Source organism: Rhopilema esculentum, chromosome 19 (genome assembly GCF_057945365.1).
Source record: "Rhopilema esculentum isolate cy_ngs chromosome 19, ASM5794536v1, whole genome shotgun sequence".
Lineage (NCBI taxonomy): Eukaryota > Metazoa > Cnidaria > Scyphozoa > Rhizostomeae > Rhizostomatidae > Rhopilema > Rhopilema esculentum.
In genome coordinates, this window is record NC_142833.1 from 4,405,269 (window position 1) to 4,416,846 (window position 11,578).

Here is an 11,578-nt window from a genome sequence, read left to right on the forward strand (position 1 = left end):
TACTGATGCTATTTGACAATCATTTGTTGCATGCATCCCGAAGTTTAAATTTTCTAGAGATCAAATTCATAAGATCTTTAAAAAAACAGCCACTATTAAAAGTTTACCAGGGCTGCTAGCCATCTCCTGTTCACAGAAATTAAAATGGATTGAATGGCATTATTACAATGTACTTGGAAAAGGAAAACTGAAGAGAAGAGGTCCTATAATTGAACCCTGTGGTGCCACAATTTCATTGCCTACTAGACATTTTCATTTTCAGCTTTGGCTGACCCGTATGAACAAAATGTTTTCTGCTTATAAAACTTGCCCGGTCGTGAGCAAGTCAGGTTTGATTCACTTTAGTTTGTTTTTTATCTTGGTGGCATATAAAGTAGTATTTCTTGTGAGGTATATTTGTGCTTTGTGTGGACGATATCTGTGGAGAGTATAAGCAAAAATGAAATCGTTGCTACACTAAGAGCAGTCTATTTACAGCATTAGAGTTTTTCAGTTTGCAGGCACCGCGGAGCGTTGGGAATTGTGGGGGATCTAAAAAAGTGCGAGGGCAAAAACCGAATGTATTATTGCTTTGCTGGTAGTTTACTTCTCAATATTTTGCATTTTTTGCAGAAAGTGGGGGGGCTAAAGCGTTCCCCAGCCCCCTCCCTGCTCCGCGATGTCTTGTGTGATGTCACAAAAAACTTGTTTTACAATTTTTGAATTTTAACCAAATTACATAAGAAACACAGTGAAATACTTCCAAATATGCAAAATCAGTCGAATATATCTAAAATAGGGGGAGATATGGCCAGTAAAATATTTGAAGTTCAATTTCGGAGTACTGTTATTTTACCCTGTTCTATGAATTCAGACCAAGTTACAGAGGTTTGGTGGGGAAAGAGCCTGTGCTAATGTAACCATATTTTTGATAAAAACATTTGACTGATTTTGTAACTTTAGGGGTATTTCACGATGCTCTTTCAGTTTTTGGATCTAAATTCAAAAATTGTAAAAATTGATTTTGTGACGTCATAACTTTAGAACTTCATAGAATCATACGTCATACGTGCAAATTTCCCTTTCCTTTCCGATTTGTAATATTGAGAATTTTGCAGAAATGAGTGAAAGATGATTTTTTCTCTCTTATACGACTTTCATCTCTTCTGTTTTAATTCATCTGGAGTGTTCAATTGTGTCTCTTTAAGTATTCACTTCTCCCACTGCATAGTTGCAATTGTTTTGTTTTTCAACTCTCAACTAACGGAAATCACCTCCTTGTTCCAATTTTTGGTTGATCCCCTGCAGAATTTGGATTGATGGCAGTCTTTAATGAATTCTTATGGCCACTCTTCACAGATAAGTTTTCCAATGGTATGGGCACCTTCTTCAGAGGCGTCACCTGTATCTCCAAGCCTCACTTCAGTTATTGGCAGCCTTTTGTTGTCGGTGACAAATCCCTCGTCAAATCGCCATACCGCATCATTTGCATAACAGTTGCAAAGATCTGAACTTTTTGCACATGTACCAGTTATCCCACAACTGCATCCTATGATAGGATATTGCCTATTCAAAGCCAGTTGCATTTTTAATCATTAACTTCTTTTTTTCCAATGAACTATGTTTATGCCTGTACCAGTTTTATTCCAATTAATTATTTATCAAGAAATGTTGACAAAATCAATTTCTATTCAGTATTTTGCTTCATCTAAATAAAATTTGATGACGTTATTGAAGCTACTATAAGCTTACAAAGGTAGAAAGAAATATGAAGGTATACCTGCGATGTGATACTATTGGTTCATATATTATGGGATCCTATGATCATGTATGATACGAACGGATTCTCAACTACATGGAGTCCTATGCTTTGGGGTCCTATGGTCGTGTTTAATACAAGGGGTGCTATATTAAAGATTCTTATACTATTTAACCAAATGGTCGTATATGATACAACGAGGTCTTAAACAATATAGAGTCCTATTCAGAATGGAGTCCTATACTTTGGGGTCCAATGGCCGTATACGATTCTATGGGGTCCAATACAACATGGATTCATATACTTTGGGATCCAATGGTTGTATATGACACAGCAGAGTCCTGTTTTATCTTCGGGTTCTTAAGCTGAATCCTACTTCCAAGATTATTGGCTCTACCTCTCTCCACCATCATACTGTCTTTGCTAACAAAATCTATTAGAATGTGTTATGTTGGACGTGATTTCAACTGCGAATCGAAGCCAAGTCCAGAAAAATTCTAACCCATACCTCTTCCATTTGTTGGCCCACCACCAAAGTACTCCATTCCATTACCGCTTCTATCGACGAGGTATCCATAATATGGGGTACTCGAGGAAGGGAAATACAAACCCATTGAGATGCAATCAATTCTAGTGAACTGGCGGCATTGACGTGACGAGTCGACAAAGCTTGTCAAGTCTTGAAGTCGATTCGTGTAGGTGATTCTGTGCCTGTGAGTTGAAATTCCAGAAAGTGCTTTAATTTGTTAAGCAGTCAAATTTCAATTTTCAGGGCTTGAGAGTTATTCTTGTTTTTAAGTGCAGTTTATTTTGTAGTGAAATGAGACGACAATTTTTATAGGTATTTCTGACAGTTGGTAGGGGTTATTTTCATCTGTTTATTTGTTTTATACCTTTCGCTCGTGGGATAAGAGTTCCAGAAAAAGATTAAACAGGTCTCTTCTTTAGCTATATTTGTGGGTAATTTGTGTGTTTCAAAATCCGAAATACAAGATCCGAAAACACTGAAAAGCACCGAAAAACAACGAAAAACACTGGAAAACACCGAAAAACACTGAAAAATACTGAAAAACACCGAAGGACACTGAAGAACACTGAAAAGCACCGAAAAACACCGGATAACACTGAAGAACACTGAAAAACACTGAAGAACACTGAAAAACAACGAAAAACACCGAAAAACACTGGAAAACACCGAAAAACACTGAATAACACTGAAAAACATTGAAAACACTGAAAAATACTGAAAAACACCGAAAAACAACGAAAAACATTGGAAAACACTGAATAACACTGAAAACACTGAAAAACACTGAGAAGCACTGAAAAACACCGAAAAACAACGAAAAACACTGGAAAACACTGAAAAACACCGAAAAACACTGAAAAACACTGAAGAACACTGAAAAACACTGAGAAGCACTGAAAAACACCGAAAAACAAAGAAAAACACTGGAAAACACTGAAAAACACCGAAAAACACTGAAAAACACTGAAGAACACTGAAAAACACTGAGAAGCACTGAAAAACACCGAAAAACAACGGAAAACACTGAAAAACACTGAAAAACACCGACAAACACTGAAGAACACTGAATAGCACCGAAAAACACCGAAAAACAACGAAAAACACTGGGAACACTAAAAAACACTGAAAATCACCGAAAAACACTGAAAAACACTGAATAACACTGAAAAACACCGAAAAACAACGAAAAACACTGGAAAACACTGAAAAACACCGAAAAACACTGAAAAACACTGAAAAACACTGAGAAGCACTGAGAAGCACTGAAAAACAACGAAAAACACTGGAAAACACTGAAAAACACCGAAAAACACTGAAAAACACTGAAGAACACTGAAAAGAACGGAAAACACCGAAAAACAACGAAAAAAACTGGAAAACACTAAAAAACACTGAAAACCACTGAAGAACACTGAAAAGCACCGAAAAACACCGAAAAACAACGAAAAACACTGGGAACACTAAAAAACACTGAAAAACACCGAAAAACACTGAAAAACACTGAAAACCACTGAGTAACATTGAATAACACTGAATAACACTGACTAACACTGAAAAACATTGAAAAACACTGAAAAATACTGAAAACCACTGAAAACCACTGAAAACCACTGAAAACCACTGAAAAACACTGAAAAACAGATGAATGCATTGCAAAGTTCATAAAAGAGAATCGCATGTCTCACATATTTTTTTCACGTATCACCTATGCCTCCCTAAAACCCTTCAAAATTTGAAAAATAAAACAAATTTTTCTCACTCTCAGTCTCAAAACGAAAACTCTTTAGAACATTGAGGCCAATAAAATTTATATTTTTTTATAAAAAATCTTATTGGGGCACATGTTAACCTCATGTTTCAAAGGATGCTTTAATTTAAATCAACAGTTGCAACTTGATTTGTGTCTAAAAGCCACAAACACGCTCACCGCATTTTTTATTGATTAGTTTAGAAATACTTATTTTATGCCCTTTTTTGAACAATGAGCAATATTTTCTTTGAGTCAGACATCCATTGCCATGACTCCACTTATCATCAAAGAAAATATTTTAGAAATGTTTACATGCAAGTTTATTTATTGGTAGTTGCCAATAGAGTAAAGCAAATTTGTTTTGAAAGATGGTCTGGAACTTTCGACAAATTTACAATAAAAAATTTATATGTGTGATTATTGACTCTGGACAAAATCTTGAAGAGCCTCGTTAATAAGCCTGCAAGTTGAAATACTTTAAATTCGATTCAAAATTTCTCGAAAGTATGGATGCAATCTACTTCCCGAAATCAATGTGATTTTGTCTGGGTTCTGAAATTTATGAACCAAGTAGAAGATCTTGTAATAATTATCAATAATTACCTGATACTCAGGCTATTAGGCAAACAAAAATCATATATTTTGTGGTAGATTTAAATGATGTTGTCATCTATAGTATTCTATAACTACATTAATATATAATTTTGTATAAAATTTCAAGAACACCTTTATTAAACAACTGTGTGGTGCTTACCGATACGATCCAGGGATTTCAAACCCTTTAGCCACAATGCGTGATTCGCTGTCGTGATCAAATACTGCGAGAACTTTTCCTGTCTCTCTGTTGCATTTGACATGTATTGGTTCTTGCATATTCTTGTGCTGAATCCAGTATACCCCATTGTTAAGGTCCCCTGGTAAGGCCTCTTTGCAGGAAGGATAAATCTGTAAAACTATTGAAAATGCTACAATTGTTTAAAGAAATGGAAGATTGATCGGAACATTTACATCGGAATTAATAAACATTAAACCGTAACAATCTAAGACCCCGTTTACACTGTCCCGGGACAATTTTGTACCGTTACGGTTCGCAAGTGTTTACACTGTCGCGGTTCCAAATTGTTCCGTTTAGCTGTTCCGTTTACACTGTACCGGTACGACCTTAATTTAATGGTAGAACATTGTTTAGAAGAAGCTGTATTTAGTCAACCAAGGCTTTTATTTTGCCGCTGAAGTCAACAATCGAATTTTTATTGTGAGTTAAAATGGAGCGGAAGGCCGATTAAAACTTTACTTGGACGAAAGAAAAGGTGGCTTTAATTTTCAGTGTTAATTTAGACTACAAAACTGCCAAGTCCAATCAAGGCTTGGACTGGGAAACACTACAAGCCTTTTCTGTGGTCGTCTTTTCTTCAGAATTTCCTTTTCTTCAGAATTTGAGAACGTAGTTACGCCACAATCAAAGCCTCGATTACCTGAAACAGCCATACAAAAGACCTCTTTGTGAATCCGTGACAAAATCGTCTCGGATAGGTGTTTACACTGTCCCGTTCAAAAACGGAACCGTGACGGTACAAAATTCGTTCGCTTTCAAAGCAGGGTCAAAACTGTTCCGGATAGCAGAGCAAAATCGTCACGGTTCCACAGTGCTAGTGTAAACGCAAGGGCGAACCGCGACAGTTTTGTCACGGTTCCAAACTTGCACGGGACAGTGTAAACGGGGTCTAAACGAGGTATGTTTGCAAAAATTTTCAGTAATTATGCAATGTTTAAAAAACTGGGGACATGTTGTTGTACCTTTTTCAGCCAGAGCTCTACGACTAAACCTTTGACCAATAAGTCGAAACGTTACAATTTATCAGATTTCAGATTTTGCTGTTCGCACTAGAAATGTTGTCATATTTTGTAATTTAAACATAGAATGAAATGATTCACTACTTTTGAAGGTTTCTTACTGATTAGCTTTGGCTTCTACAGGCAAGTTGGGTTTTTTTCTTGTTGCGTTTAGAAACTTGTTTAAAGATTTGGGTGTCGGAAATGTTGCGCTTGTCGCTAACAGTTGAGATTATGATCTTGGTTTGTCGGTAATCGTGAAAAAATTAGGGACGTCATTTCATAGAATTACTGGGAAAGTTTGAGGTGCTTGGCTTTACTCGAACACATTTCACCGGTCAAAAACTGTCATCTCACAGTCACAAATAAGGGTGCAAGGAAGAGAAAGCTAAAGCTGTAGCCTTTTCTACATGCTCATTCGTGAAAGAAATCTTCGTGCAGAACATTTTTAAGACGTTGCTTGTTTTTGTTGTACTTCAAGCCTTTTTCCATTTCCTTCTCTTTTTTCCCAGCTTTGTTTTGTTTCAGTCCAGATTATCCTAGAGTCAGCTGCTTTGATTCTGACTCTCCACCTTCGCATCGCTTGCACCTTTTCCAACTCATTCCTCCAGTGGCGGAAATTCATTTTTCAAGTAGGGGGGGGGGGGGGAGGCGATACCCACAAAAGCAAGCAAATTTGCCGATAAATGACACAATTTTACCGACAAAACCGACAATTTGGCAAAACCTGAGCCCCCGCAATTTCCGCCACTGCATTCTTTGCTGTTAAACGTTTTTCCTATTCTGACATTTGAAAGTTTATCATAATGCCAACGCAAACTTCTGTCCCATTGTTATGTCAAAATCAAGCCACTTTAACCAGCAAATTATTGTAAAAGAAAGCTAACAGGCATTGCCTAGGTTCCTCCTTTGGTCAAACTTGATGTTGTAAATATTTTTGATGCATTTTCTGCCCATCCCTATAACGTCATTTTTCCAAACATTTCTTGAATTCGGCCAAAATTTCTAATCATTGTAGTGGCCTTTACTTAACCCTGGAGCAATTTAAACACTTTGCCTGTATGATCTTATTTGCTACATTCTTCTCCAACTTAAAAGTCATATAGCTAGAAAACAATAATTTTTCCCCCCACAATGGCATGGTTTTCTCTTTCTTCTTATCCTTCGTTAGAATAAACCTCAGGCAATATAGTGAAAACGACACGGACCCAAAGAAGGGATTGTAGAACATCCAATTTAAATCACCAACGCTAAATATAAATCAAGTATCATTGATGTTGCATACTATTCCTTGCAAAGATCACAAGTACAATTGAACGATGAAAATTCCGAGATTTTTTCTTGATTATTTGTAAAGTTGTTGAGTATTTTATTTCGCTTGGAACTGACTTCCACATTTGGTTAGGTACATCTGTATGATACGGTATTAAATTTATACTTTTTAATGTGGCTGCATGATGTGGCTCCGCTGTGTTGAATCTGGAGTTTCTTAAGCTATATGGTGGTAACTAATGAGAACTAATAGCAATATTCTAATAGCCTTTTAACCCAGCCTTACCCGTAAACTTAATTTGAATTTCGGGGCCCTTTCTCGACGAATTTGCCCGGGCCCTAAATTTGGAGCCAGTCCGCCCCTGAGGGCCTAATGTACAAGCGTTGTATAGCATTCATAAACAGAATGGTTTCAAAGTTTGTTCATTAAGTTGTTTCAAGTTTGTTCACAGCTTATCGATCGACAGATTACGCCAATGGCGTTGAATGTATTTCATTCCCAGTGAAAATGGTTGAAAATATCTTGCCGCTCATCAAACAGTACCTGCTTTTTGTGAAACAAAACTTTTATCGAATTGTAAATAGAAAAAAATCAATTTATTTCTCTCTCAATCTAATAATTTCTTTTCCTGACTGTTTTTCTAACATCACCGATGGGTCTTGCAACCTTCTTTATATTATAGTTCAGCTTTGGTATTGTTTCTTGCAAAACCATTTCCACTCCATTTCGCGTCGTACAGAAATATCAGGCGACGTAAAGAAATTTTGACATGCCTTTTCCTATTTCAAGAACGACATTGAGTTTTCAATCAAAACTTATGTTCTGCTTCGGAAAAGGCTATTTTTGAAAAGCGAGTCCTAGCCATTTTGCTCTTCCCACCTTATCGCCCAAATTAAGAGTAAAATGGGGAATATAAAATAGTTACACAAGATTTTATCTCAAGAAACACTCTCTGCAAAATTGCCTTACCTTTTCTCCAAACTGTTTCTGTATCTTCGTCTGCCTCACTGATAACGTAATTCTCTGTTAAAGGCTGAAACTCTTGTGACACCTTGTTGAATTTAATGTATGCACAACTTTGGTCGCGATCACACCTAAAATGCATCTTTGAGATGCCAACATTTATACCATTTTGGTCTCCTTTTTCAAGCATAAAGAAGCTGCTTGATGCCACAACAGGCGCGTTTAAAGACAGGAACAACGGGTACAAAAATACACTGACCAACATTGTCCACCTCCTGTAAAATCTAACTGACTTTGACATTTTACAAAACATGCAAAAGATTTAAAGCCTTCCAATTAGACATCTGTTTGATAAACTGCAGAAACAAAACCGGCAAAACAAAGAAAAGAAAGCAATGCAAATTCTGTTGAGTCAATTGAACTAAATCTCCGTAGAAATGAAACTATTGGTGATTGTAAATCTCTTTCATCATCATCGTCATTGTTATTTATTCTCAGCTGTAAAAATCGATCATATCTGCGTTGTAAAATTATTTGTTTCAAAAAACACAATTTCTATTGCAATAAAAATAATTCTGTATCAAAACAAAGTTAAATATACAGATAATACAATTCCGTAGAACAGGTTACATATTGCCGTAGCACATTTCAAAAAAAGTGATACTTTCCAGGGAAGTTTATTGCTCAAATGAGTGTACCACCTTCAAAAGTTTTTTTGTACCCTTGCTTTTGGGGTATTGTGACGTTATTAGCCTCGTATTTATGTTATGTTGGGCATGCGCCCTGTTGGTTATGTGATGCTATGCGTGAGAATACAAAATGGAGTATTGAAGTTCGAGTTCGAGTGTTCTATCCTTGTTATATATCGGATAATCTTACAGGTATCAAAATCTGACTTTTATCGGCAGAAAACGCAGATCCTAAGCTACCAAAAAGAGTCTCAGATTTTTTAAATTCCTCCTCCCCTTGAAACTGTACCCTGTCAAAAATTGCCAAAAAATGTTTTTTCCCTCTCATAGCTGTGTTTGGCTATAAAAGACGGACCAGAGCAAATACAAAAATTTTGAGACACACTTTGCTTGCCCGACATCTGTCCTGGCCGTGTGCAAATTTTTGAGCCAGTCGATTGGTTCCTTGGGTACAAAATAGTTTTTTCGTACCTTTATGTAGAGGATTTGTGAGTCTGGAGAAAACGTGATTTTACTGATCGCACTTGCAAGATACACTCGTAAACCACAATGTAATCCGGGTCAAGACTCTTGAAGCATTAAGACCAATAAGCCTGTTTAAATAACACGGCCGTACATGGGATACATGGATGTGCCATGCGATATTGTAAATGAGACATGTGATCACAACCGCAAAGCAACGATTATCGGCTTAAGCAAGTTGATTTGTCAGCCACTCAGGGTACGAGCGAAAGTGATAAAGTGAAACGATAAAGTAAAAGTGACAAAGTAAAAGCGATTGAGTGAAAGCGATAAATTGAAAGCGATAAAGTGAAAGTGATAAATTAAAAAGCGATTAAGTGAAAGCGATATACTATTTCTCATCACAAGTTGATTGCTGTAGCTTTATACAGCTGGATCGGTATAGTCTTTGATCTCAAAAAAGATAATTAATAGCCAATACGACGACAGAGAAAAAAGACAAATGCATTCGATAACTTCTTGCTACATCGTAGACAATTCCAATTTAGACAGATCCATTAAGACAGTTCCAATTTAGGCAAATTCATTACAACCAGTGGTCGAAATAAGGGGAAATTTTGACAACAGTGAAAATAAAAATTTGGGAAACTAACGGCTTACACTACGACAGCTTCTCTCTCACAATTTTTTGAACACAGAAAAACATTATATTTTCGAATGTAATCCACTGTTCATTTTGGAACACAGAAAAAAATTCGATTTTCGGATGTTTTCTAGAGTCACCAGAGTTCTGATACCAGTATGGAAAGTTGGTTTCCTGTGCACCAGATGTGCACCAAAATTTTCCATTGCTGTTGTGCACCAGGCAGGGTCGCAGAGTATGGAAAGTTGGTTCGATTTTCGGATGTTTTCTAGAGTCACCAGAGTTCTGATACCAGTATGGAAAGTTGGTTTTTCCTGTGCACCAGATGTGCACCAAAATTTTCCATTGCTGTTGTGCACCAGGCAGGGTCGCAGAGTATGGAAAGTTGGTTTCCTGTGCAACAGATGCAAAATTTTCCATTGCTGTTGTGCACCAGCCAGGGTCGCAGAGAGGTTTCGGAGGTTTCGGCAAATGTGAAAGAAGAGGGCCCCTGTAACCGGAGCGAGCAGAAATTTTGCTAAGTGACTTCATTCATCTGTCAATGAACAATTGGCCAATCAGTGAGCATGAAGCCACTAATAAGCTTAGTTACAGCCTGTTACTTACAGGGTAATATTGATGAAATCTGAAGATGCAGTCCATGCGAGCAAAGCAAGACGACCATGCCCTTTAGATGACCTTAAAATACAGTTTAAAATATTGTTTGCAGTCATGTCTTGCAATTGTTTAAGATGTTTCATCATTTTTAGTACATGGAATTCATTGTCTTTAAGGCCCTCGGGACATGAAGGACCGGGGGCAGAATGTCGGGCCCTGACAACAGGTATTAAACAATTAACAAAGCCCCTTCTTTGTGAGCATCCTACTTGCTTTGTAGGTTATATCTGTCTTTTTCTTGAAGTTTCCTACTTTGTGTCTAGGTTGGTGTAACCTGTCTTGTTGTCTAGGTAAACCTTGTGACCCAAGAGATAAATATAAAAAAATTCAATGCTGACCAGTCAAGAATACTTGTATTCTTTAGGGTGAAATGTTTCTGCCTAGCCTGGCAATAGGCTCGATCACACTTAAAGAGTTCTCAACAACAGCGTCAGAGCCACCCAAAGATAATGCAATAGCATAGGAAATGATGGGATATCATAGAATAATCCAATTGAATATGGATGGTGCCAAATGGGGATTGTTGGGGGCTTCAAACCTGCAAGAAATCGAGGGAAAATAAAATGCAACAGATCCTTTCTTGACATAATATGAATAATCAGGTTTTGTTTCCGGGCCTCATAGTCCAGGGGTCCTCATAAAGTAATGAATACCATTATCAAAATGGATATAATGAAAAATAAACATAAGTAAAGTGACAAAAGCCTTAAAAGATAGAAGAGCTATTTAAAAGATTGCAACAAAATGACTGTAAGAAATATTCTGAAATGTACTATAAGCAAATCTTAAGGGCGTGGTCACAAATATTTTTTCTTGGCTGTATTTGCTGGGGACCTCATCCTTTAGCTTTCACCCAGGGCTTTCAAAACCTCTCGGTGGCCTTGCCAATGTCTCAATGGCAATAACAAGTGCCAATAAAACCATAGGCATAACGTGGGTTTTAGCCCAATCGTGCTGTTAACTCGAACCCGATTGAGATTTTGCTGCCTTTATTAACTTAACTAGAATATAATTAATTAAGAATTCCTGTGCACCATTGCA

At 37.0% G+C, this 11,578-nt stretch overlaps 1 protein-coding gene across 1 annotated transcript; it reads right to left on the reverse strand.

The window, feature by feature from the left end:
• Nucleotides 1–95: 95 nt before the first annotated feature.
• On the reverse strand, nt 96–8,467 carry LOC135688560 (neurexin-4). The gene is made up of 4 exons (XM_089113887.1): nt 8,093–8,467; nt 4,772–4,970; nt 2,247–2,449; nt 96–1,528 (listed from the first exon to the last, which is right to left on the reverse strand). The coding sequence occupies exons 1-4, from the start codon at nt 8,397–8,399 to the stop codon at nt 1,320–1,322; spliced, it is 918 nt and encodes a 305-aa protein (XP_088970013.1). The 5' UTR covers nt 8,400–8,467; the 3' UTR covers nt 96–1,319.
• Nucleotides 8,468–11,578: the final 3,111 nt, after the last annotated feature.